The sequence below is a fragment of the Pipistrellus kuhlii genome, unplaced genomic scaffold (assembly GCF_014108245.1).
Source record: "Pipistrellus kuhlii isolate mPipKuh1 unplaced genomic scaffold, mPipKuh1.p scaffold_m20_p_7, whole genome shotgun sequence".
Classification (NCBI taxonomy): domain Eukaryota; kingdom Metazoa; phylum Chordata; class Mammalia; order Chiroptera; family Vespertilionidae; genus Pipistrellus; species Pipistrellus kuhlii.
Window position 1 is genome coordinate 53,892,013 of NW_023425573.1, and position 21,358 is coordinate 53,913,370.

Sequence of the window (21,358 nt, forward strand, 5' to 3'; positions counted from 1 at the left end):
GGTGAGAAGCTCTGTGACAGACATAGGCTTAGCTTCCACTGCAGATGGGAGCGTGTTGAAAAGGTTACCATTCATTTCCCTGGCAGAGGATTGTGGGTGTCAGAACCAGTGCTGGACTGTTCTCTGGGACATCTCCTCATACGAGCTTGCTCTTTTACAGAATGTGTACAAGGACGACTATAACACCTTCTTCAAGGGCATTGGATGGATCCCTATTGGTTCTCTGGAGGTGGAGAAGGCCAAGAAAGCCGGCGAGGCATTAAATGAGAGGAAGTATCGACAGCACCCAGATACCATCAAATTCACAAGTGTGCCTGATTCCATGGGCATGGTTCTGGCTCAGCACAACACAAAGCAGCTGAGTGATGTAAGTGGTTTCCCTTCAGAGGGTTTGTAGATGAATAACCCCCTGATAAGCCAGACCACATCCTTCTTAATTCGATACGTGAGACGGCATCTGTGCTAGCAGGTCAGCGGCTTTCAGAGGTCTGATCAAAAGGTTGTACTTTTTGAAGCACCTAGGAACTTGAACACAAGTAGCACTGGGAGGGGAGAAGGAGACTTCCATTCTGCTTTATTTTCCCAAAGTGGAGAATCTGTGCTATTCATTAGACATATGGAATGAACTTATTATTATATGTCACTCGGTCTGAATAGCAAACCAAGGTATTTTATTCTGATTTGCAACAGTTCTACTTGGCTTCACAGGGAAAGGGGATAATAATGTCCTCATCCCTGGGCACAATAGCTGGATGTTGTGATAGGCAAGAGAGGCCTCTAGGAAGGAGATAAGCAGTTTGCTTTCAGCATCAAGTCGCCTCTCTGAGCCCAGGTCTCGCTGGACCCTTCGTCTTAGTCAGAGGCTACTTGCAGTACTCAGTGCTTCCCTTCATTTGGCAATCTCAGTTCTCTTAAAAGATCTCCACCAGAAAGAGGGGCATAAAGTAAAAGGCAAAGAAGGGAGGACTGTGTTTTTAGCCCCAGATATTGGGAGGTGGTGAATGCGTTGTTTGGCTCAGATTTGAGGCTTATCTGTGGATTTCATTTCTCAGGCCAATCCCTGCCCCCACCCTATCATGGATGTTTCAAGATTAATTCTATTTCAGTGCTAAAATCAATGGAGACTCTCTGATTTCTTTTGTACTAACCGAGGTGTTACTTCTCACTGTTTCCAGTTAGCTAGGAAAACTGTGCTCTCAGTAATTATCTTCCACGTCAATAAATGCCATCAATATCTTCCTTGTTACCCACGCCAGAAACCTGGCTTCACCACTGATGCCTTCACCATTGTGTGAACACCACATTCAAACCCCTCCGCTGAGTCAGTCTCCTAAATTTCTCTTGGCCGTGCTGTCTTTCAGCCGCCACCAACCGAGTTCCTGCTCCCCATCTCCTTGGGGACAACTACAGTCCTCTGGTATTTGGACTCCATGCCCAAGGCACACACTACAACCAGAGAGACCATCTCAGCTCAAATCACATCTCTCTTATACTCAAAACCCCTTAGTAACTTCTTGAACTGAAAATAAAATCTAAACACATTAATTCGTTTGGGAGGCCCTGCTCCCCATCCTGTCTGACCTCTGGCCATCCTCGGCCACTCCAGCCCCGTAACTCAGGGCTGCTTTCAGTGCCTCTCAGGCCACGCCCTTCCCAGACTCAGGGCCCTGAAGGCTCTTCTTTATGCCTGGACCCCTCCCTTATTTTCAAATTTGGGCATAAATATTACCTCCTTAGAGAGCCTTTGCTGACCACCCTTCTTCCTTTCCTAAAGTTATATTATTTACAACACATCATAAATTCTAACTCTTATCTTGTAATTCATGTGTTTATTCTCTGTCTCTTCTACTGGTCTCTAAGCTCCAAAAATACAGGTCTGCCCTGTTCAACCCTTTAAACACAGAACCTACCACCCTACCTGGCCCACAGCGATGTCCAGTAATTATTGGTGAAATGAGCCTATGGCTACACTACAAATAACCCCTCCATATGATAGTTTAGGTATTTTCCTTATATAACCATACCTCATTTTATTGTACTTTTTTTATGCTTCAGAGATACTATGTTTTCTACAAATGGAAGGTAATACCCTCCACCAGCAAAAAGATTACGACTCACTGAAGACTCAGATGATGATTAGCATTTTTTTTTTTTTAGCAATAAAAATCTTTTTCAATTAAGGTATAAACATTGTTTTGTTTTGTTTTTAGACATAGTGCTATTGCACACTTACTAAACTATAGGGTACATATAACTTTTATGTTCACTGGGAAACCAGAAAACTCATGTGATACTTACTTGATGGCAGTGGTCTGGAACTTAACCCACAGTATTTCTTGGGTAGGCCTCCATATGGAAAAAACACCAGTGACAGTCTTGCTTTTTAAGGGAGGATGTGCTTAAGGAAACCTACATTTTGTCAGCTAATGACATTTGCATGCTGCCTCCTTTGTTTTCAGTTGAACTACAAGGTGGAGGGGGAGAAACTGAAGCACAAGTACACCATAGACCCCGAATTACCACAGTTTATTCAAGCCAAGGTCAACGCCCTCAACATGAGCGATGTGAGTATTTCTCCTGGTGATAGTCTAACATTGCTAATGGGGGCCTTTCCTTTCCGGTTCTGGGTAACTGTAGAACTTAGAATTTTAAGGGGAATAAACCGAGTGGGACCCTATTGAGTTTCTGTTAGAGGAGGTCACAGAGAAGATGTGACTGCCAGTTGGCCCTTAGCTGGCCCCGGGCAACTGCAGGCTGTTCACCTCCTCTCCTGACCCAGGGAATGTACGGTCTGCTTGTTTCCACAATGGGAGCCATTGGCAAGGGCACAGCCTTGAGAGAGCAATGTGTTGTTGAGACCACCTGGATGGTATGAGTGCTAAACCCTATTAGAGTCTCTATAAATGTTTAAGATTCTGGCCGTGGGTGCAGAGATCTATGAGGCCACCAAAGACAGACCTCATACGTAAGCTCCCTTGCTTATTAACCTGCACCTACCAATCTGGAGTGGCCTGCCTCTTTCTTCAGTCCCTCCTTGCCCTCCGTGTACAGGAGCCAATCAGCAGTCCGCAGATCACCCTCCTTGTGCAGGAGCCAATCAACAGTCCTCAGATCAGACTCCTATCACAGAATATGAAACTAGAGGCTACCATAACATTTCATTTAATGCAGACTTTTCCAAACTGTGGGCTGTGATTCATTAGTTAGTTGTATAACCAATGTAGTAGGTTGTGTTCCATTAAACAAAAATAGAACGAAATGGAATAGACAAGATAGAAAAATACAGTAGTGCATCGTCTGTAGTAAGGTTAATTTTGCTTTATTTAAGTTTTGTTTCAGTTATTTGTTAAAACTTCTGAAAAAGTTTATCATTTTCTTTAGAAATTCTTTTTTGTATGTAATAGTCATCTCTCTCAGGTAGTCTAGATACCTACCTAATTGGTGGTAATGTTTAAATTTCCTCTTATGAATTGTTTCCTTTTGTTTGTTTGTTGATAAATTCTAATTTAAAAACATAATCAAACCTGAAGAAAAGTGCTGATTTCTTAAAAGAGCCTAATTTTTAGGCTCTTTAGTATCTCAAAATAAACATTTTTTGGTGCTAATTTCTATGCTTTTGGTTTACTTAGAATTTTTCTCTGCTGTTATAAGTAATATGTAAGCATGAAGGTCAATTAAAACTGGATACTACTACATCTGAAATTTTAATTTTAGTATTAAATGCCTTTCTGTAAATTAAAGTGCTTTATTATTAAAAAGTACAAGAAAACAAAATATTACATGCTTATTATAGAAAAATTGGAAATATAAAAAATTATGAAAAATTTTAAATGTTATTCCACTTTTAAAGCGTTACATTTCAGTTGCTTTGTTACGCCATCATATGCATTTTTAAAGCAGTTGAGATCATACTGTGTAGTTGCTGATGTTTTTTAAAAGGCTCTGACAGATATATAAAAGATGAACTAACAGCCCTAACTCCACAAATTATCTCAATAGAAAGGTGTAAAGTATGACATGTTTTATAAGAAAGATTTTGGCATCTTGTTTCATTCTTTCAATTTTGTTAAGTAATAAAATAATGTGTCTTTCCTTCAAGGCTTATTATAAAGCAGACTGGAAGAAAACCCTTGCTAAAGGCTATGATTTGAGAACAGATGCTATTCCAATTGTTGCTGCAAAAAGTTCAAGAAACATTGCTAGTGATGTAAGTCTAATTTGAAAGCAGTAAACTTTCTCTTTATTTTCAAAATCTTCACATGGAGGCTATATGATCTACATTAGAAGCAAAATAAAAAAGTTATGATATTAAAATACTTTTCTAGTATCCTAAGTAACAATGATTCTTTTATACTGCTCCACTTTAAAATATTTAAAAACTCAATACAGTTGTTACAAATAAGAAAATTCTTTTTTAAAACCGTAAAATATTTGGAACTCTCATTGTTATGAAGTTGAAAACTGATTTTTATTTTGTCAAGGAAAAAAGCTTTCGTATACTAAAATGTCGCTAAATTGGAAATGTCTCCAAGTGTTTTAAAAGAATACAATTTTTATTTTATTTTTTAAATCCTTATCTGAGGATATTTTTTTCTATTGATTTTTAGAGAGAGTGGAAGGGAGGGGAAGAGAGAGAATTTATTGGTTGCCTCCCTTACCTGCCATGACTGATCAGGGCTGGGGACCAACTGCAACTGAGGTGTGTACCCTTGACTGGGAATTGAACCTGTGACCATTTGGTATGAGGGCCAATGCTCTAATCACCGAGAAAACAGGCCAGGGCAAGAATATAATTTTTAAATACTATAATTTCCACACAAAAATTGATGAAATATAAAAACCCAGGAAGAATTATAGATTAAAATGAGAGGATTTTAGTTATATAATGAATTCATTTTAACAAATTAAGTTATAATTTTATATGAATTAATATAATACATAGATATAGTAAAAACTCTATCACTTATAGTCCAATACACTAATTTGTATAAGAGCATTGCAGAAATTTACTCAGAATTACTCAAAGACTTTATAAGATAATGCAAAGTAACACTTGAAACATATAATAAAAAAATACACCATCCAGTGTGGCTCACTGGTTGAGTGTCAACCTGTGCACCAAGAGATCACCAGTTCAATTCCTGGTCAGGGCACATGCCTCGCTTTCAGGCTCAATTTCCTGTAGGGCATGTAGGAAGCAGGAGATCGATGTTCTCTCTCATCCCCTCTCCCTTCCTCTCTCTACCAAATCCTTCATAAGTAAAATTTTCAGGAACCTTTGAAAATATTCAAAGAATCTATTTATGAATAACCTGGATATAAACTAAAAATTATTCCATTCTTGATTATCTTCAGAGTACACATCCATTAGAAATCCTTTGCTAGTTGTTTATTTAACAATGCTCAAACACTAGATTCAGAATGGATTCAGCTATTGCTTAATTTGTTGGGTAAATTCAGTTTAATACTTTAGTATTTCCTACATTATACCCTATCAAACTTCTGTCTGCCCTTCTTTTTCATATAGTTCAAATATAAAGAGGCCCACGAGAAAGCCAAAGGCAAGCAGATTGGATTTCGTAGCCTTCAGGATGATCCTAAACTGGTTCACTACATGAATGTAGCCAAAATGCAGTCAGATCGTGAATACAGAAAGGGCTACGAAGCCAGCAAGACCCGGTACCACACGCCTTTGGATATGTTCAGTGTGACGGCGGCCAAGAAATCTCAGGAGGTTGCTACCAACACCAACTACAGACAACCCTACCACAACTACACTCTGCTGCCCGACGCCATGAACGTGGAGCATTCTAAGAACGCGATGCAGATTCAAAGCGATGTATGTAACAATCAACAGATTGTTGGCATAGAATTATTCACTTCTAGTTGTCAGGAGGGAAGAACAAGAAATAGGCAATTCCGCTCACTCCACCCTAAACCTGGCTAGACTCTATAATTAGAGGTCCTCTCCAGAATTTGGGTTTTCTCAGATGAACTATATGTAGCTTCCTTTGGGGGTTATTATATACATATTTTAGAACTTTGGATGTTTTAAATAGACTCAATATATGATGTATCCTTAAAAAATAAATACAAATGAGAATTATATGTTTTCTAGTGCAAAGTTCTGTTCACTTTCACCCTAAGAAACTTAAATTTTTAAAGGAATTATTGGGTCAGGATTTCCTGTTAGAAACCACCATGAAAGTAATAGCTTTTATAATCAATTGTTTTCCAGAAGATAACAGGGAATAAAAAGCCTGTTATTTTCCTTCTTTTTGCTAATAATTGAATCATCTAGCCAAAGAAACCCATGCCCTGAGTCTTTCTAAATTCAAATTTTCCTTTTATGTTGTGAAGAATCTATACAAATCCGACTTCACCAACTGGATGAAAGGGATTGGCTGGGTCCCGATAGATTCCCTAGAAGTGGAGAAGGCAAAGAAAGCAGGAGAGATTCTTAGCGAGAAGAAGTATCGCCAGCACCCTGAGAAGCTGAAGTTCACGTACTCCATGGACACAATGGAGCAAGAACTTAACAAGAATAACAAACTGACTATGGATAAGGTAAGAACTCACCTGCTGGCCTCAGCCCCAGAACCCTCCTAGTGCTCATGCCCCTGAGCCTGGCACTGCCTCTATGATCTCTGTCTGCATTTTAATCTTTCTGATGGTCCTGGTGGTGGCGGTGGTAGGAGGGGCATTCTGTAACTTATGTCATGTCTAGAGATTTTCAGTTATACTGACCCTGGGGCTGTCGACACCATGCTGAGGGCGGGACAAAACTACAAAACCTACATCATGTGAGGTTGAGGCAAGATGGTATTTGTTGTTTCAGTGGAAAAGGTCTTCCTTGTGTGATCATTTTTGTCCTCAGCATGTGCCTAGACTCATCAGCCCCTCCTGCTATCTCACCCATTTCCCAACATCAGAGTTAAGCTCTTCCCCATGGAGCTGTGAGTCTCTTCCCCTCCCACACACTGGTCCTGCTGTTCAGTCACGTGCCTGCCCTTCTCGTTGCAGAGGCGCTACATTGAGAAATGGAACAAAGACAAGACCACCATTCACGTCATGCCCGATACGCCAGACATTCTGCTCTCCAAAATGAACCAAATCACCATGAGTGATGTAAGTAGATGAACAACAAAAGTAGGGGAGGAGAAGTGAGCTAATGCTTATGGAATGTCTGTCTTTTACATGCCAGAAATCAGGATCCCCGTTCTAACCCAAATGAAAAGATGCTGATGCTTTTTTTCTTTTTTTCTTTCTTTTTTTTTCTATTTGATAATTTAGAAACTGTACAAAGCTGGTTGGGAAGAAGAAAAGAAGAAAGGATATGACTTGAGGCCGGATGCCATCTCAATAAAGGCTGCAAAGGCCTCTAGAGACATTGCCAGTGATGTAAGTGCTTCCGCTGGGCCTTCCTTAGGCGGAGCAGAGTTTGTGTGTTTTCAAGGAGCTGCAGTCAGCTCTACCAAGAGTTGGTGGGACCATCGGCCAGTGTAACACACAAGCCAGATCCCTTCATTCAGTCCAAGGACCCTCTAATCATTTGTCCATTATTTAATGTAAAAAGTGACTGGGTCTTGTTAAAATAAGTTGCTTTTAAAGTATTCTAATCATTTATAGGCAATTCTAAACAAATACAGGGCTGCAGCTGCAGATTTTACCTTGGAGACCTCTGATGAGGCTTTTCCTGAATTTAAAATTGCAGAATTTAAAGATGCAGCATCCTTTTCTGCCTGTCAGACCACTGAGTGGGAAGAGCTGCTTTCTAAAGCACCCTAGACAGCTTATTTCCATGTTGCTATCATTAATTCTGAGGTCATTTTCTTTCCATGGACCTACGTCTGGCACGGAATTTGAAATAAAAAGATTTTGCCCCCTGCCCCCTATGAGCTCCTCTCTAATTTTAGGGTAACTCTAAGACTCTATGACAAAGCTGAAGGCATCTAGTTTATTATATTCTCTTTTCTCCACGAGCTTCATCACCATGTGTTTGTTTTTTGTTTTATTTTTTCTCTCTCTACAGTTCAAATACAAGCAAGCCTATGAACAAGGCAAAGGGAAGCATATTGGCTTCCGGAGCCTGGAGGACGACCCCAAGTTGGTGCACTTCATGCAGGTGGCCAAGATGCAGTCAGACCGGGAATACAGGAAGGGCTATGAGAAATCCAAGACCTCTTTCCACACGCCGGTGGACATGTTCAGTGTGGTGGCAGCCAAGAAGTCTCAGGAAGTGGCCACCAATGCCAACTACAGGAACGTGATCCACACCTACAACCTGCTTCCTGACGCCATGAGCTTTGAATTGGCCAAAAACATGATGCAGATTCAAAGTAATGTACGTGGCAGCCACGCCATTTGCAGAGCGTTTACTCTGGATAATAAGCAAATCAGTAATGAGCATAAGTAGTGACATTTTGAAAATCCTGAAAGAAATTCATGTGCAATTCCCCAATAAGGTGTTCCATTTTTTTACCTTAGGTTAAATTTATTTATTTATTTTTAACAAAAAGGGATTGATTCTAGGAATGAAAGTCTTATTTTCTACCATTATGGCTGTGAGCCTTGTTGGGTGCTGGATTTGGCAATGGCAAATGAAATTTGGTTTCAGAAAGAATGTGTTGAAAGAAGTATGTCTAACAAAGAGTCAGAAGCATGAAAGGCTCCTGAAAGAGGAGCACGAGGGAAAGCAGAACCTCAAATGATGTGATAGCTCTTGCCTCACGCTCCCAAGCAGCATTCTTTTCACTATGTCCAGCTTTTGAGGAGCTGATGGGTGGGGCAGCTTATTAGAATGAGTGTGAGGAAGGCATATATAGTAGAGAGCCAAGATTTCAGCTATGGAGGACATCTGGTGGCTGGAGAAAGTGAATTTAAGTTATGGACCAAAGGCAGGCCCCAAGCCTGTAATTCTCTTTGGAAATATAAAAAGTGAACTATTATCTCATCTGTATAATATATATGTATATGTAATATACCCAATAGATATAACAAATATATATATGTATATATATACAGTATATGTGACATATAAATATATTACATATATGAGGAGGTACTTAAGTGCCCAAATGAAAGTAACCAAGTACACAGATGTAGAAGAAAATGTCAGAGTTGAGGGGAGAAATATGAAATTTGTGCCAAGTACCAGCGAGGTTTCCGATATACCTGAGAGAATTGTAATAGTGGTAACTGATCAAAGACATAGCAAAAGAGAGAAATGGGCTCCGTAAGTCATCTATTAACCAAGGGAACTTAGGAATTTTTGTAAGAAAGTTGGGCCAGCATAGTCACCAATCTTGAGATAATAGTAACATGGTAAATTAATCTACTTGGTTTTTTTTTTTTTTAAGCACTTTTTCTTCAGGAAGGCATTTAGAAAAACAAGTCACCAAAATATTATTGCTTATTTTTTAATTTCCCATGCAAGGAAATGTATAAAAGATGAAGTTTAGGGATAAAAATAGTCGAAGTTCAATATACTTAGGGAATATCAAATACCCACACGTGGTTCCTGGAAGTTTTGTTTTCTCCTCCTCCTGGAACTTTTCCTCTTTTGCAGAATCAATACAAAGCCGACTTTGATGACTTCGTGAAAGGCGTTGGCTGGCTCCCTCTGGGCTCCCTGGAGGCTGAGAAAAACAAGAAAGCCATGGAGATCATCAGCGAAAAGAAGTACCGCCAACACCCGGACACTTTGAAGTATTCCACATTGATGGATTCAATGAACATGGTTTTGGCTCAGAATAATGCCAAAATTATGAATGAGGTAAGTCAATAACGTAGTGTTTCTCATCTGTATCAGAAAGAAGCCAGGCAAAGCTTATATTTAATCTTCAAATTTTCCTGACAGTGTTAGAACGTCATAATTAATGTTTACCTTGAAAGAGAGCCTGTATTTATTTTTTAAATATATATTTTATTGATTTTTTTTTACAGAGAGGAAGAGAGAGGGATAGAGTTAGAAACATTTATGAGAGAGAAACATTGGTCAGCTGCCTCCTGCACACCCCCCACTGGGGATATGCCCGCAACCAAGGTACATGCCCTTGACCGGAATCGAACCCGGGACCTTTCAGTCCACAGGCCGATACTCTATCCACTGAGCCAAACCGGCTTCGGCAAGAGGGCTTGTAAAAAAACAAACAAAAAAAACCATTTAATAAATGCCCCCACCCAAATGTTCAATGAACCGTTCTACCCCATAATGCAAATCTTGAAAAGCGTCCCCTCTAGAAGTTCGAGAGTTTGAATCAGAAGGCTGACTGATAACAGCTGGGTTTTGCACCCCATCCTGCTGCCTAGCTGCTTTGATGAGCTCAGAGCAGACTCCTAGATCATATGGCAATAGCAGTGTCATAAGCCAGGACCTTCTCTGGGCAATCAGGAGAGCAATCTTTCTCCACCAGTAGCTCCTAGCTCTTGAATGAGGCAGCAAAGTGTGCAGCAAGTGACAACCAGAGGCTGTCTGCCAGTAGCTGGGGCAACATATTCTAAGTCCGCCACTAAGACCACGGTGCCATGACTAGTAGAAGACTTCAAACAACACATCAAAAGCTGTCAGTAGAGAACCGGTTAAGTCAATTGGATTACACTTCCTCATGGGATAGCTCTTTACATAAAGCAAGTTATTTTAAGAAGCTTAAAAGATCTCTAACCTATATTGTCAAGTAAAAAAGGCAAGATGTAGATCATGTATATGTGACCTCATTTATATTTAAAAAGGACTATATGTGGGCTTTAATATGCCTAGAAAATTTTAGAATGCATATGCAATCTGCAGTAAGAGAATAGGACATCCATCTTTTCTATCTTGTTGACAATGCGCACCTTTTTATTTAAATTTTATAAAAATAAGATCTTGCTAATAAAAATACATAAAATTTTGATATTTATGTACAATGGTATGCATGTACTAAGCAAGGCTCCTTGTAAGATATTGACTTTGACTGGGTTTTCTTTGTTTGTTTGTTTTTACTCTCTAGCACCTCTACAAACAAGCATGGGAGGCTGACAAGACCAAGGTCCACATCATGCCCGATATCCCTCAGATTGTTTTGGCAAAGGCAAATGCAGTTAACATGAGCGATGTAAGTGTCATTACCCCTGTTGTCATCTTTCTTTCCTGCCTATTTGAAGCAGTAAAAATGAATTAATTAATATGCCTTAATTATAAGAGTAAATGTTTTGAAAGTAAGAGTGGGAATCCAAAAATGAGAATCTTTCTCTGTCTTGCTTTGCAAACTGGATGGGACGCAGGCCCAGCAATTGAGCTTTGAAGGGCAGGTCCATTTTTTTGTGGGGACAGGTCCTCCTTCTCAAACTAAGGTACTTGGCAAGAAGAGAAGCACTTGGGGGCCAGGAGAAGAGAAAAAAAAGTGAGAGTCCTAGGACTTCATTCTTAGAACCCATCCACCAAGCTTTTGAGATGGTTCTAAAGAAGGGGTCTGGAGAAAGTTAAATGGAAAGGGAAGATGCACATTTTGAAGAATTTGGGCAAGCCTTATAAGAAGAAATGTACAACACTTAATGTCAGAAAATGCATAGGTGACTTATTTCACTTCCTTTCTCATCCTAACCATTGTTGCTAAAAAATCCTCTAATTCTGCCAGGTTTTTCCTTTTCTTTCCTTTGTTTGAATTACATAGGGCTTTGAAATTGCTGACTTCTTCTTGGGTTGTAGAGTCCACACAATTATATAAATAAAAATATCAACTGCAAAACAATGAAAAAAATTTTAATGTAAGAATGTGGCTGCTTTGTAGTCATCCCTGGACTCTTACTGATAAAAAGCATCAATAAGGATCTACTGGCTTTCACCTTTTTTTTTTCCTATTTAAATTTTCCCCCCTATTTTTTTATTTATTGATTAAGGTATTACATATGTGTCCTTATCCCTCATTGCCCTCCCCCTCACATTTTTTTTAAAAAAAGCATTTTTATAACTTAATAGAGATGGAGAAGTTTTACCTTTTCTGGTAGTTTCTTTTTTCTTTTTTCTTTTTCTGGTAGGTTCTTGAAGATATGTATGAGCTTGTAATTGATTTTTTCCATACACAGTTATGTTATTTGTGAGAACATTTAGCCATTGATTCACCAATGAAACATTCTGTTCAAAAATAAAAACAATGCTAGTTTGCTTTTTGAAAAATAAATCTACTCCCCTTCCATACCTCTGATTCTATTATATTCAACAGTTAATATTGTTCATCAGGTTTTTTAATTCTCTTGGTTTTTAGATTCACTTGATAGTTACATATTTGTTGTTCATAATTTTTATCTTTATTTTCTTCCTCTTCCTAAAGAACCCCTTTCAGCAATTCATATAATTCTGGTTTGGTGGAGATGAACTCCTTTAGCTTTTTTTTATTTGTGATGATTCTCAGGGAAAAGGGAAGTGGGGGGTGTGGGAAGAGACTGAACATAAACTGTGCACCTATGGATGAGGACAATGGGGGCTGGGGAAAGGGCAGAGGGTGAGGTGGGAACCTTGTGGAGGGGGGGGAAATGAGGAACTTTTGTAACAATATGAACAATAAAGATTTATTAAAAATAAATAAATCTAGACTTTCCTATTTATAAGAAAACCATTCCCTTGCCTATCTTTACAGAAACTCTACAAACTTTCCATGGAAGAGTCTAAAAAGAAAGGCTACGACCTCAGAACTGATGCCATTTCTATCAAAGCTGCCAAGGCCTCAAGAGATATTGCAAGTGATGTAAGTTTGAAGGAGAGCAGATACCTGGCTGGGGGGTGGGGGTGGGGGTGGTTTGGGGTTTCTAATCTACCAAAATAATAACAGCTCAGTTCTGGAAAAACTGAGTAAATAGAATATGGGGGGTGGGGATGTGCCTGCTAACAATAGCCTCATTCTATTCTGTGAATGCCTCTTAGTTTTGCTCTTTTGTTTTCTCTGATATTTCTGGGGGGGAAAAATAAATCTGTAAGTCACCAAGGCTATAGCCTGTAGAAATCCAAAGGCTTGTACTGTTCTTGCCTCTTAGGATCTGTCTTCTTAACAAGATATCTCATGAAGTGGTGCTCTGGGGTTGCTGATGACAACTGATTGTTAAATAATCGGGAATTGTGCAAAAAACGGTTATTAAACTGTTGGTAGCTTGACATCAGCCACAGTGGGAGTATTTACATCATAGAAATTGAAAAAGACATCAACTTAGGGTTTTTTTCCCCTGGGGAACTGGTGTGCCAGCGCACACTGCCATAATATAAGTTTTGTGAAACTCAGTTCTTTCATTTGGTTGTTCAAGAAATCCACCCATAGTGAGTACTGAATGATTTGGGGATAGTGGGAGAAGCACAGTTCAGAGCACTCTTTCCTTCGCCACCCCCCAGTTATACTTTCTCTTTCCTTTATCGCTGTTCTCCATCTCTCCTTTCCTCTCCTACCAACTGTAGACCTCTTTAACACTAACAGCAGAATATGTGTGGAAGTCAGTATGGAGTTTCATCATAAAATATGGCTTCTAATCCTTAGTGACCTTATAAGTCCCTCACCTATGGCTCTCAGATTACTTCTCCATAAAATGGGGGCAGTAACTTTGCTATCTACCTGGTAAGGAAGGGTTGTACCAAGTTATACAAATACATGTGAAAAAATATGTTTTGTGAACTGTAGAATTCTATACAAGTATTACTTGTTATGAAATACAGAATGCTGACCCTAGAATGATTCGAATTGCTCTGAATAAATGTTCAAATTTTCTTCACAGTATAAATATAAATATAACTATGAAAAGGAGAGGGGGAAAATGGTTGGTTTCCGCAGTCTTGAGGACGATCCCAAGTTAGTCCATTCCATGCAAGTGGCTAAGATGCAGTCTGATCGGGAGTACAAGAAAAACTATGAGAAGACGAAGACCAGCTACCACACCCCTCCTAACATGCTCAGTGTCATGGCCGCCAAGGATGCCCAAGCCAACATCACCAACACCAACTACAAGCATCTGATCCACAAGTATATCCTCCTTCCAGATGCCATGCACATCCAGCTGAGCAAGAATATGAATCACATACAGAGTGACGTAAGGCTCTCTCCTTTCTGGGCAATGGATTGCTGACATGGGAAGGGATCACAGTCTTCTATGCCACGCTTTGTGCCTAAATTGGTAAGGTAAAGTAGGTCTGCCTCTTGTCTTTATAGAATGAATATAAGCAGGACTACAACGAATGGTACAAAGGGCTTGGCTGGAGTCCAGCTGGTTCCCTAGAAGTGGAGAAGGCCAAGAAAGCAACTGAGTATGCCAGTGATCAGAAATACCGCCAGCACCCTAGCACTTTCCAGTTTAAGAAGCTGACTGACTCCATGGACATGGTTCTTGCCAAACAGAACGCGCTTACCATGAACAAGGTAGACGAAACAGCCATCCTTCCACACAGTCCCGAGGGAGGCGGGGCCAGCAGCCTCTGGTTCCTGTTTGGGATGTTCGATTCTGGTTCACCACTGCTGAGCAGTGCAGGCAGTTCCAGAGCGCGCCCCTACACCATTTTCTTCTGCTGCCTACCTCTTCTTTTTATTTCTCCTGCCCTTCTAATTAAGTTAGAAATTATTTTTAAAATTATTGCATCTTAAGTACTTTTTATTTATCATAGAAGAAAACATTTAAAAGGTTATGTTTTAAAATCTGAGTTTGGTTTTGGTGTCTTCTCTGAATTATGTGCTACTTTAGTTACTAAATTAATTTCATTTAATTCAAATACTCGGCTACATTTTTTTTTTCTTTCTGGTTTGTTCTAAAAGTTATTCAAATTTCAAATGCCCTTCCTCCCCCCCCCCTTTTTTTTTTAACTTCCCAGCACTTATACACTGTTGATTGGAACAAAGATAAAACCAAGATTCATTTGATGCCTGATACACCGGATATTTTACAAGCCAAGCAGAATCAAGCAATATACAGTCAGGTAAAGTCTCTAAACATTGGGCTCAAAATTAATTAAACTTATTAAGTGAAGTAATGGTAAATAACTGATGTAAATAAATGCTAAAGCATGGGAAATGGATGACACAAACTGACTAGCGTAAAGATGTTGCAAAATGTGGGTAAAAGCAAGAGCTTCAGTTACGACTGTATGCTCTATGGAGGCAAGCGCTGTACCTGTTTTGCTTTTCTTGGTACCTACTGTGTTTGGCAGAGAGTAGGGAATCAGTAAATAATTATTGAAAGAAACTGTTGTATCAAACAGAACTGGTATGAGTTTTGGTCTTGCCATTTATAAGTTGTGTAATATTAGATCAAAACTTTAGTTTCCTCATCCCTAAAACGGGGACCATCGAAGTGCCCATGACGTTGAATTACTGTGATGGCCAGTGAGAAATTCCACATAAGGCTCTCTGCACGGTGCCTGGTACAGAGTGCTGGATGGCTTTCAGCTGTTTTTATTATTATCCAGTTTTCACACACATGCCTCCATTCAATGAATTTGATTCAGAAAGGTTAACTCATTTATTGCACCTTATAAAAGACATTTCATCACCTATTAGTTTTATCACTTAGATAATTAATATTTTGTCACCTGACTTTTTTTTATTATTTTAACATCTGTGTTCAAAATATAGTACAAACCATAAGAAAGTTACCTGATATATCTGATCTATACCCATAAGTGTGTGAACAGAAAACACCATCTCACTTATACTTGGAGAAGTGTGGTATCTCAGAGCCAATAAACACTGAAGCCAGACCATGTGATGCTTAGTCAAGGCCTTATAAAACAGCTTGTTTTGTTTTTATCCCTATCTTTAGAGAGAAAGTAGACGATGTTAGGTTTACCCAGATCTCTATTTATTCTCTAGGTAAATTTCAGGAATCTGTTGGGGTTTTAATATATGCTGAATATTAAATAATTTCTTTAATTTTCAGAAACTCTATAAACTTGGATGGGAAGAAGCTCTGAAGAAAGGCTATGATCTCCCAGTTGATGCAATTTCTGTACAGCTGGCCAAATCTTCGAGAGACATTGCTAGTGATGTAAGTGCTACTCTGACTTCTATAAGGATATATTTTTATCATTAATGCTTCATTTTGTTAATCCCAAAAATTAATCACGCAAAAATCAGAGGACCTTCGCTATAGAGAATAAATTACCAGAATTTCATAGGGAAGCACAGCCTCTTAATCTAAACCTTTAAAATCAGACAAAACAAGAAATTGGTTTGTAGAGAAAGATTTTCTAAAGAAAGAATTTAACAATAATTTCTAGGAATATAAAATAAGATTCTCCCTAGTTCAATTAACCTGTGGCACTCCAGAAGTGTTGGATACCTAATTAGATAATGTATTATTACCTAATTTCTGGCTCGAAGGTCAATACCTCATGAAAATGAATCAATAAGGTGAAGAAACTAGAGCAATAATGGCAATAATGATGATTGTATGTTCCCCAGAACACAAACTCATTTTCATTTAATGTTATGTACTTCTCATAAGGTAAAGGCAAAGAAATGCATCAATAATTTTCTAACAATGCAACATTTGATAGTACATGTTTTCTTTCCATGTGAATCTATGGTTAGAAACTTGAAATCTTACCCCAAAATTAAATTAATTATAAGTGAACTTTGCCAACATTGTAGAAATTATATCTCCTTTTGGTTTCAAATGGTTTTGTATCTATAAAACTTAAGAAAATTAAAGCTATTTTTACAAATAGTTAATAAATTAAAACCTTAGAATTTAGAGTTAGAAGATAACTTAAAGTTTATTTAATCCAATCTACCCACTCAATGCCTTGCTTTCTCTCCATCTCTAACACTTGGCCATCCAGTCTGTGAATACTTTCAAAATATAAGAATTTTTGTGCCATTTCCTTATTGAATCATCTGGAATTGTTATTATACATTATTTTACATGGAACTTAAGTATGTTACCCATCAGCTCTATTTCTGTGTTCTAGAAACACCACAAAGTAGCTTATTTCCTCTGCTACATGATATCTCTTCAAACATTTGAAGTTTCTTATTTTATTCTCCTTTGATTTTAGTTTTATAATTCCTTCAATTTCCTGATTATTCTACTTGTGACTTACTCTGTTTTTAAAAAACTCCTATCAAAATAGAGTGCCTAAACCTAGGTGTTGTCTTCCTGTTACAGGAGGCCAGACAAGAGTAAATGAGCTCCTGACTTGCCTTTGTGTCTTTACAGAATCTGTGATGCTACTTTTTTATAAGTTTTGTCAGATTGCCCACATAGAGCTTAGAGTCAACTTGAACTTTTGATTATTTTTAATGTACATAACCATGAAGCTGGGTGTCGAGAGAGTAGAATCTACATCCATAAGGTGTAATATGTGCTTAACATCTAGTATTATATAAACACTGCTATTATCTCTATTATCATTGTTGTTATCCTCATCTGGTACTAATGCGATTTTCCCAATTGAATCTAAATATTTGATTTCACTTTTACCTTCTTAATTTTATGTAGTTCATTTTGATCCACATTGGCAATATGTTGAGGTCATGTAGAATTTATTTTTCTAATCTAACATATTTAGTTGTCTTTAGCCATATGTGCATTAAGAAATGGATTCTGAACAGGACAAATTTATATTACATAACCATACGATGAGTCACTAAAAGTCCTGGTGCTTAATTAACCTAGACTATTAGGTCATTTATCAAGTCATGAATCTTCCTAAATTTTGCCATTCAGCCCATACTTTCCCATTATTCCAAAAGGATATCATAAGTGCTTTATCAAACACTACCCTAAAGTCAGCATACACAATGTATTGGAATTAATTTCTCACTGCAACCTCTCTGGGTATTCAATTGCATTACATTTCTTTGAAAGTCTCTACTTAAGTTTTTATACTTTTGACTACGGGACCTTAACATAGGCATAACTTCTCTCATTTCAGTTTTCTAAAACAAACGTACAACCAAAGCAAACTGAACTTGACCTCTGTTTATGTTTCCTCTCATTTCAGTTTAAATATAAACAAGGCTACCGCAAGCAACTCGGCCACCATATTGGATTCCGGAGTCTGCAAGATGATCCAAAGCTTGTGCTGTCCATGAATGTAGCCAAAATGCAGAGTGACCGGGAGTACAAAAAGGACTTTGAGAAGTGGAAGACCAAGTACACCAGCCCAGTGGACATGCTGGGGGTGGTGCTGGCCAAAAAGTGCCAGGCCTTGGTCAGCGACGTGGACTACAAGAACTACCTGCACCAGTGGACGTGCCTGCCAGACCAGAATGATGTCATCCAAGCTAAAAAAGTTTATGAAATACAGAGTGAGGTCAGCTTCTATTAAATCTAATCATTTATACTGTAGATGACTTCCTATCTCAAAGGAGAGGCCATTCAGTTGCAGAGAAACAGAAACTAGAAAGAGGAATTATTACTGAAAATCTAAAACAGATCTGCTTGTAAATGCATAGACTCGAGTCAAGGGCCTAGAGGAGGATGGGATTTTTGAGGCTTGCTTTGTTTTTTCACAGAATCTGTATAAGTCTGACCTGGAGTGGCTGAGAGGCATAGGATGGAGTCCCCTGGGTTCTTTGGAGGCAGAAAAGAACAAGCGGGCTTCAGAAATCATCAGTGAGAAGAAGTATCGCCAGCCTGCAGACAAAAACAAGTTCACCAGCATTCCTGATGCCATGGATATAGTTCTGGCAAAGGCCAATGCCAAAAATAGGAGTGATGTGAGTATAATTCTTTGGAAATAAATGGAATAACTTATAGTACCTGATACTTGGAGGGTGTTCAATATAATAGCAGCACATCACACAGATAGCACAACACAGCATAATGTTTTATATTTAGTTGCTTAATTTGAATTATCCCCACACTGGATCGTGTAAAAATTGGTATCAATTTTTGTGCCCCAAAGTTTGTTTGTTCATTTATTCAAAATGTAATGAGAAAACTACAAAACATACTTTTTTTTTTCTTTGAAACTTGAGTGCATTTAAACCCCAGATTTTACTGTCGTGTGCTATTATTGGGGTATAGTCTATAAGAGAGATAGCCTCAGTACCTCACACAATAGATACAATGGAAATGTTCTAAGGAGTTTATTTTCTTCCTGATAATTATAATGCATTTTGTTTAGCTGAATCATACAAAAAAATTTATATATATATATATTCCATCTTTAACTTCCTTCTCTAGCACTGACACCAGTAGCTGGCACATACTAGGTGCTCAATAAATATTTAGTGAATAAAATAAAGAAAAGATAACAGTATAGAGTAATTCTAAAATATAACCCTGTGCCGAAACCAGTTTGGCTCAGTGGTAGAGCGTCAGTCTGCGGACTGAAGGGTTCCAGGTTCGATTTCGGTCAAGGGCATGTACATTGGTTGCAGGCACATCCCCGGTAGGGGGTGTGCAAGAGGCAGCTGGTCGATGTTTCTCTCTTATCGACGTTTCTAGCTCTCTATCCCTCTCTCCTCCTCTCTGTAAAAAATCAATAAAATATATTAAAAAAATAATAAATAAAATAAAATAAAATATAACCCTGAAAATTATGATCAGTTGAATTACGTGCACTGAGATTCTGGAACTGGTAAGAAATCTTAAATTAATACATAATAATAACCATTTGGGTCATAGAAGAATCTAAATATATATAATATGTCATATATTTTACATGTCAGACATCTTAGTTTTCAAATAATATATATAAGCTCATAATCAGCTTATAGAAAACATTTGATAAAGTGTAGCTCCCTGCTTCCTATTCTACCTCTCACAGATCTCTTGCAATTTTGGTATCCAAAATTTATAGTAAATGCTGACATGTCAGCTTTATTGTGAATGTTCATGCTTTTTTATGATAGAAATTTTAATCGAACTATCTGGCTCATAAAGCAACAAAGTTATGGAAAATAGCAAGTTTCTTTTTTCTCCTGTTTACAAAGCTCTGAGCTAATAAGGTGGCCAAGAGAAAAACTCTGGGTCATGGAATTTATCAACATCTATGCCTCAGGGCATACATGTCAACAGTGTGCCCCGGTCACAGAAATGCTGAGATATTACTCCCCTCAGGTCTCAGGAGAGGGGCCCTGCTGTCTCTCCTTTTAAATGGACCAATACCTCTACCTCAGAATAAAGATATATTAGCATTTTCTCAGTTTTCCATGGAGTAAAAGTGACACATGCCATTAAACATCCTGCCCAACTTAAAGGTTCTCAACCAGGGGCAGTTTTGTCACACAGGGGCATTTGGCAGCACCTAAAGACATTTTTGGTTGTGACAATTTGAGGGTGGCATGCTGCTGGCATCTAGTGGATAGAAGACAGATATGCTGCAAACATCTCAGAATGTATAGGACAGCCCCTTCTCGGACACACCCCTACAAAGAATCTCCCAGGACACAGCACTCATAGTGCAGGTTGAGAAACTCTGATTTTAATCAGAAAGGTTAGCACAGAACCAGGAAAATTGCATATGGGAATTCACAGGCTTGCTTGGTTTTTGCCCTGAAGGTCTTAATTAGCTTCTCTGGGTTATATGGACTGGAGTAAGCATGCTCAGGAAGGAGAAAAATGCCAACCCCACACACTCCATTCTGCGTGCCTCAAAGGGAAATTCCTGTGTTCAAGGAATCAATGATACTTTCAAATTTTTTATATTGAAATAATTTCAGGCATACATAAAAGTTGCAAAAATAATATAAATAATTTTACAAATGCTTTTTTTTTTTTGCTTTCTAACTTTCCTCTTTCTTTCAAAACTTCACCATGCCATGCCACTATATAACTAAATACTTCATTGTGTATTTCCTGAAAAAAAGAACATTCAAAAGAACATAACCACAGTGCAATGATCCAAATCAGGAAATTAATTTTAAAACTAGTCCACAGAATTTATTCAATCTTACCACTAATGTTCATTAGACAAAATTTTTAAAATTTTCTGATCCAATATCCACATATTGAATTCACTTGTCATGTCTTTAGTCTTCTTGAAGGTGGACTTGTTCCTCACTAGTATTTTTTTTTGCAAGTCCTTGATATCTAAGAGCACAAACCAGTTATTTTATAGAATCACCCTTAATTTGGGTTTAGATTAGATCCAAGTTTTGTATTTTTATAGGATAACACTTGTTGTATCCTCTTCTATACATTATATTAGGAGATACATGGCATCAATTTGTCCCTTTACTGATATTTAAACTTTGATCACTTGTTTAAAATGGCATCTCCAAGTTTCTTCACTGTTATTACTGTTTTATACTTTGTAATTTATGAGTATGTAGAAAGATTCTCTGACAATGTTAACGTCTTAGTTTTAGTTTATCAGTAAGATTTTTGTTTGGATCCCTTTATCTTCTCTGAAGAAAGACATAGAGATGTCTTTCTTTTTACATCTTTTTACATCTCT

The 21,358-nt window shown here is 38.1% G+C and overlaps 1 protein-coding gene across 46 annotated transcripts in view; it reads left to right on the top strand.

Annotated features, from left to right (window-relative positions):
* NEB (nebulin) overlaps positions 1-21,358 on the top strand; it is a 183,330-nt gene that overhangs the window by 51,092 nt on the left and 110,880 nt on the right. For 45 of the 46 annotated variants that reach the window (XM_045575785.1, XM_036422266.2, XM_045575783.1 and 42 more), the window contains 17 exons: positions 161-367; positions 2,460-2,564; positions 4,100-4,207; positions 5,528-5,839; positions 6,361-6,567; positions 7,024-7,128; positions 7,294-7,401; positions 8,033-8,344; positions 9,569-9,775; positions 10,992-11,096; positions 12,618-12,725; positions 13,738-14,049; positions 14,169-14,375; positions 14,822-14,926; positions 15,886-15,993; positions 17,954-18,265; positions 18,468-18,671. In XM_045575785.1, the coding sequence (XP_045431741.1) occupies positions 161-367; positions 2,460-2,564; positions 4,100-4,207; positions 5,528-5,839; positions 6,361-6,567; positions 7,024-7,128; positions 7,294-7,401; positions 8,033-8,344; positions 9,569-9,775; positions 10,992-11,096; positions 12,618-12,725; positions 13,738-14,049; positions 14,169-14,375; positions 14,822-14,926; positions 15,886-15,993; positions 17,954-18,265; positions 18,468-18,671 (3,132 nt within the window). The remainder of the gene's footprint in view (positions 1-160; positions 368-2,459; positions 2,565-4,099; positions 4,208-5,527; positions 5,840-6,360; positions 6,568-7,023; positions 7,129-7,293; positions 7,402-8,032; positions 8,345-9,568; positions 9,776-10,991; positions 11,097-12,617; positions 12,726-13,737; positions 14,050-14,168; positions 14,376-14,821; positions 14,927-15,885; positions 15,994-17,953; positions 18,266-18,467; positions 18,672-21,358) is intronic. The other variant, XM_045575816.1, reaches the window with a different exon arrangement.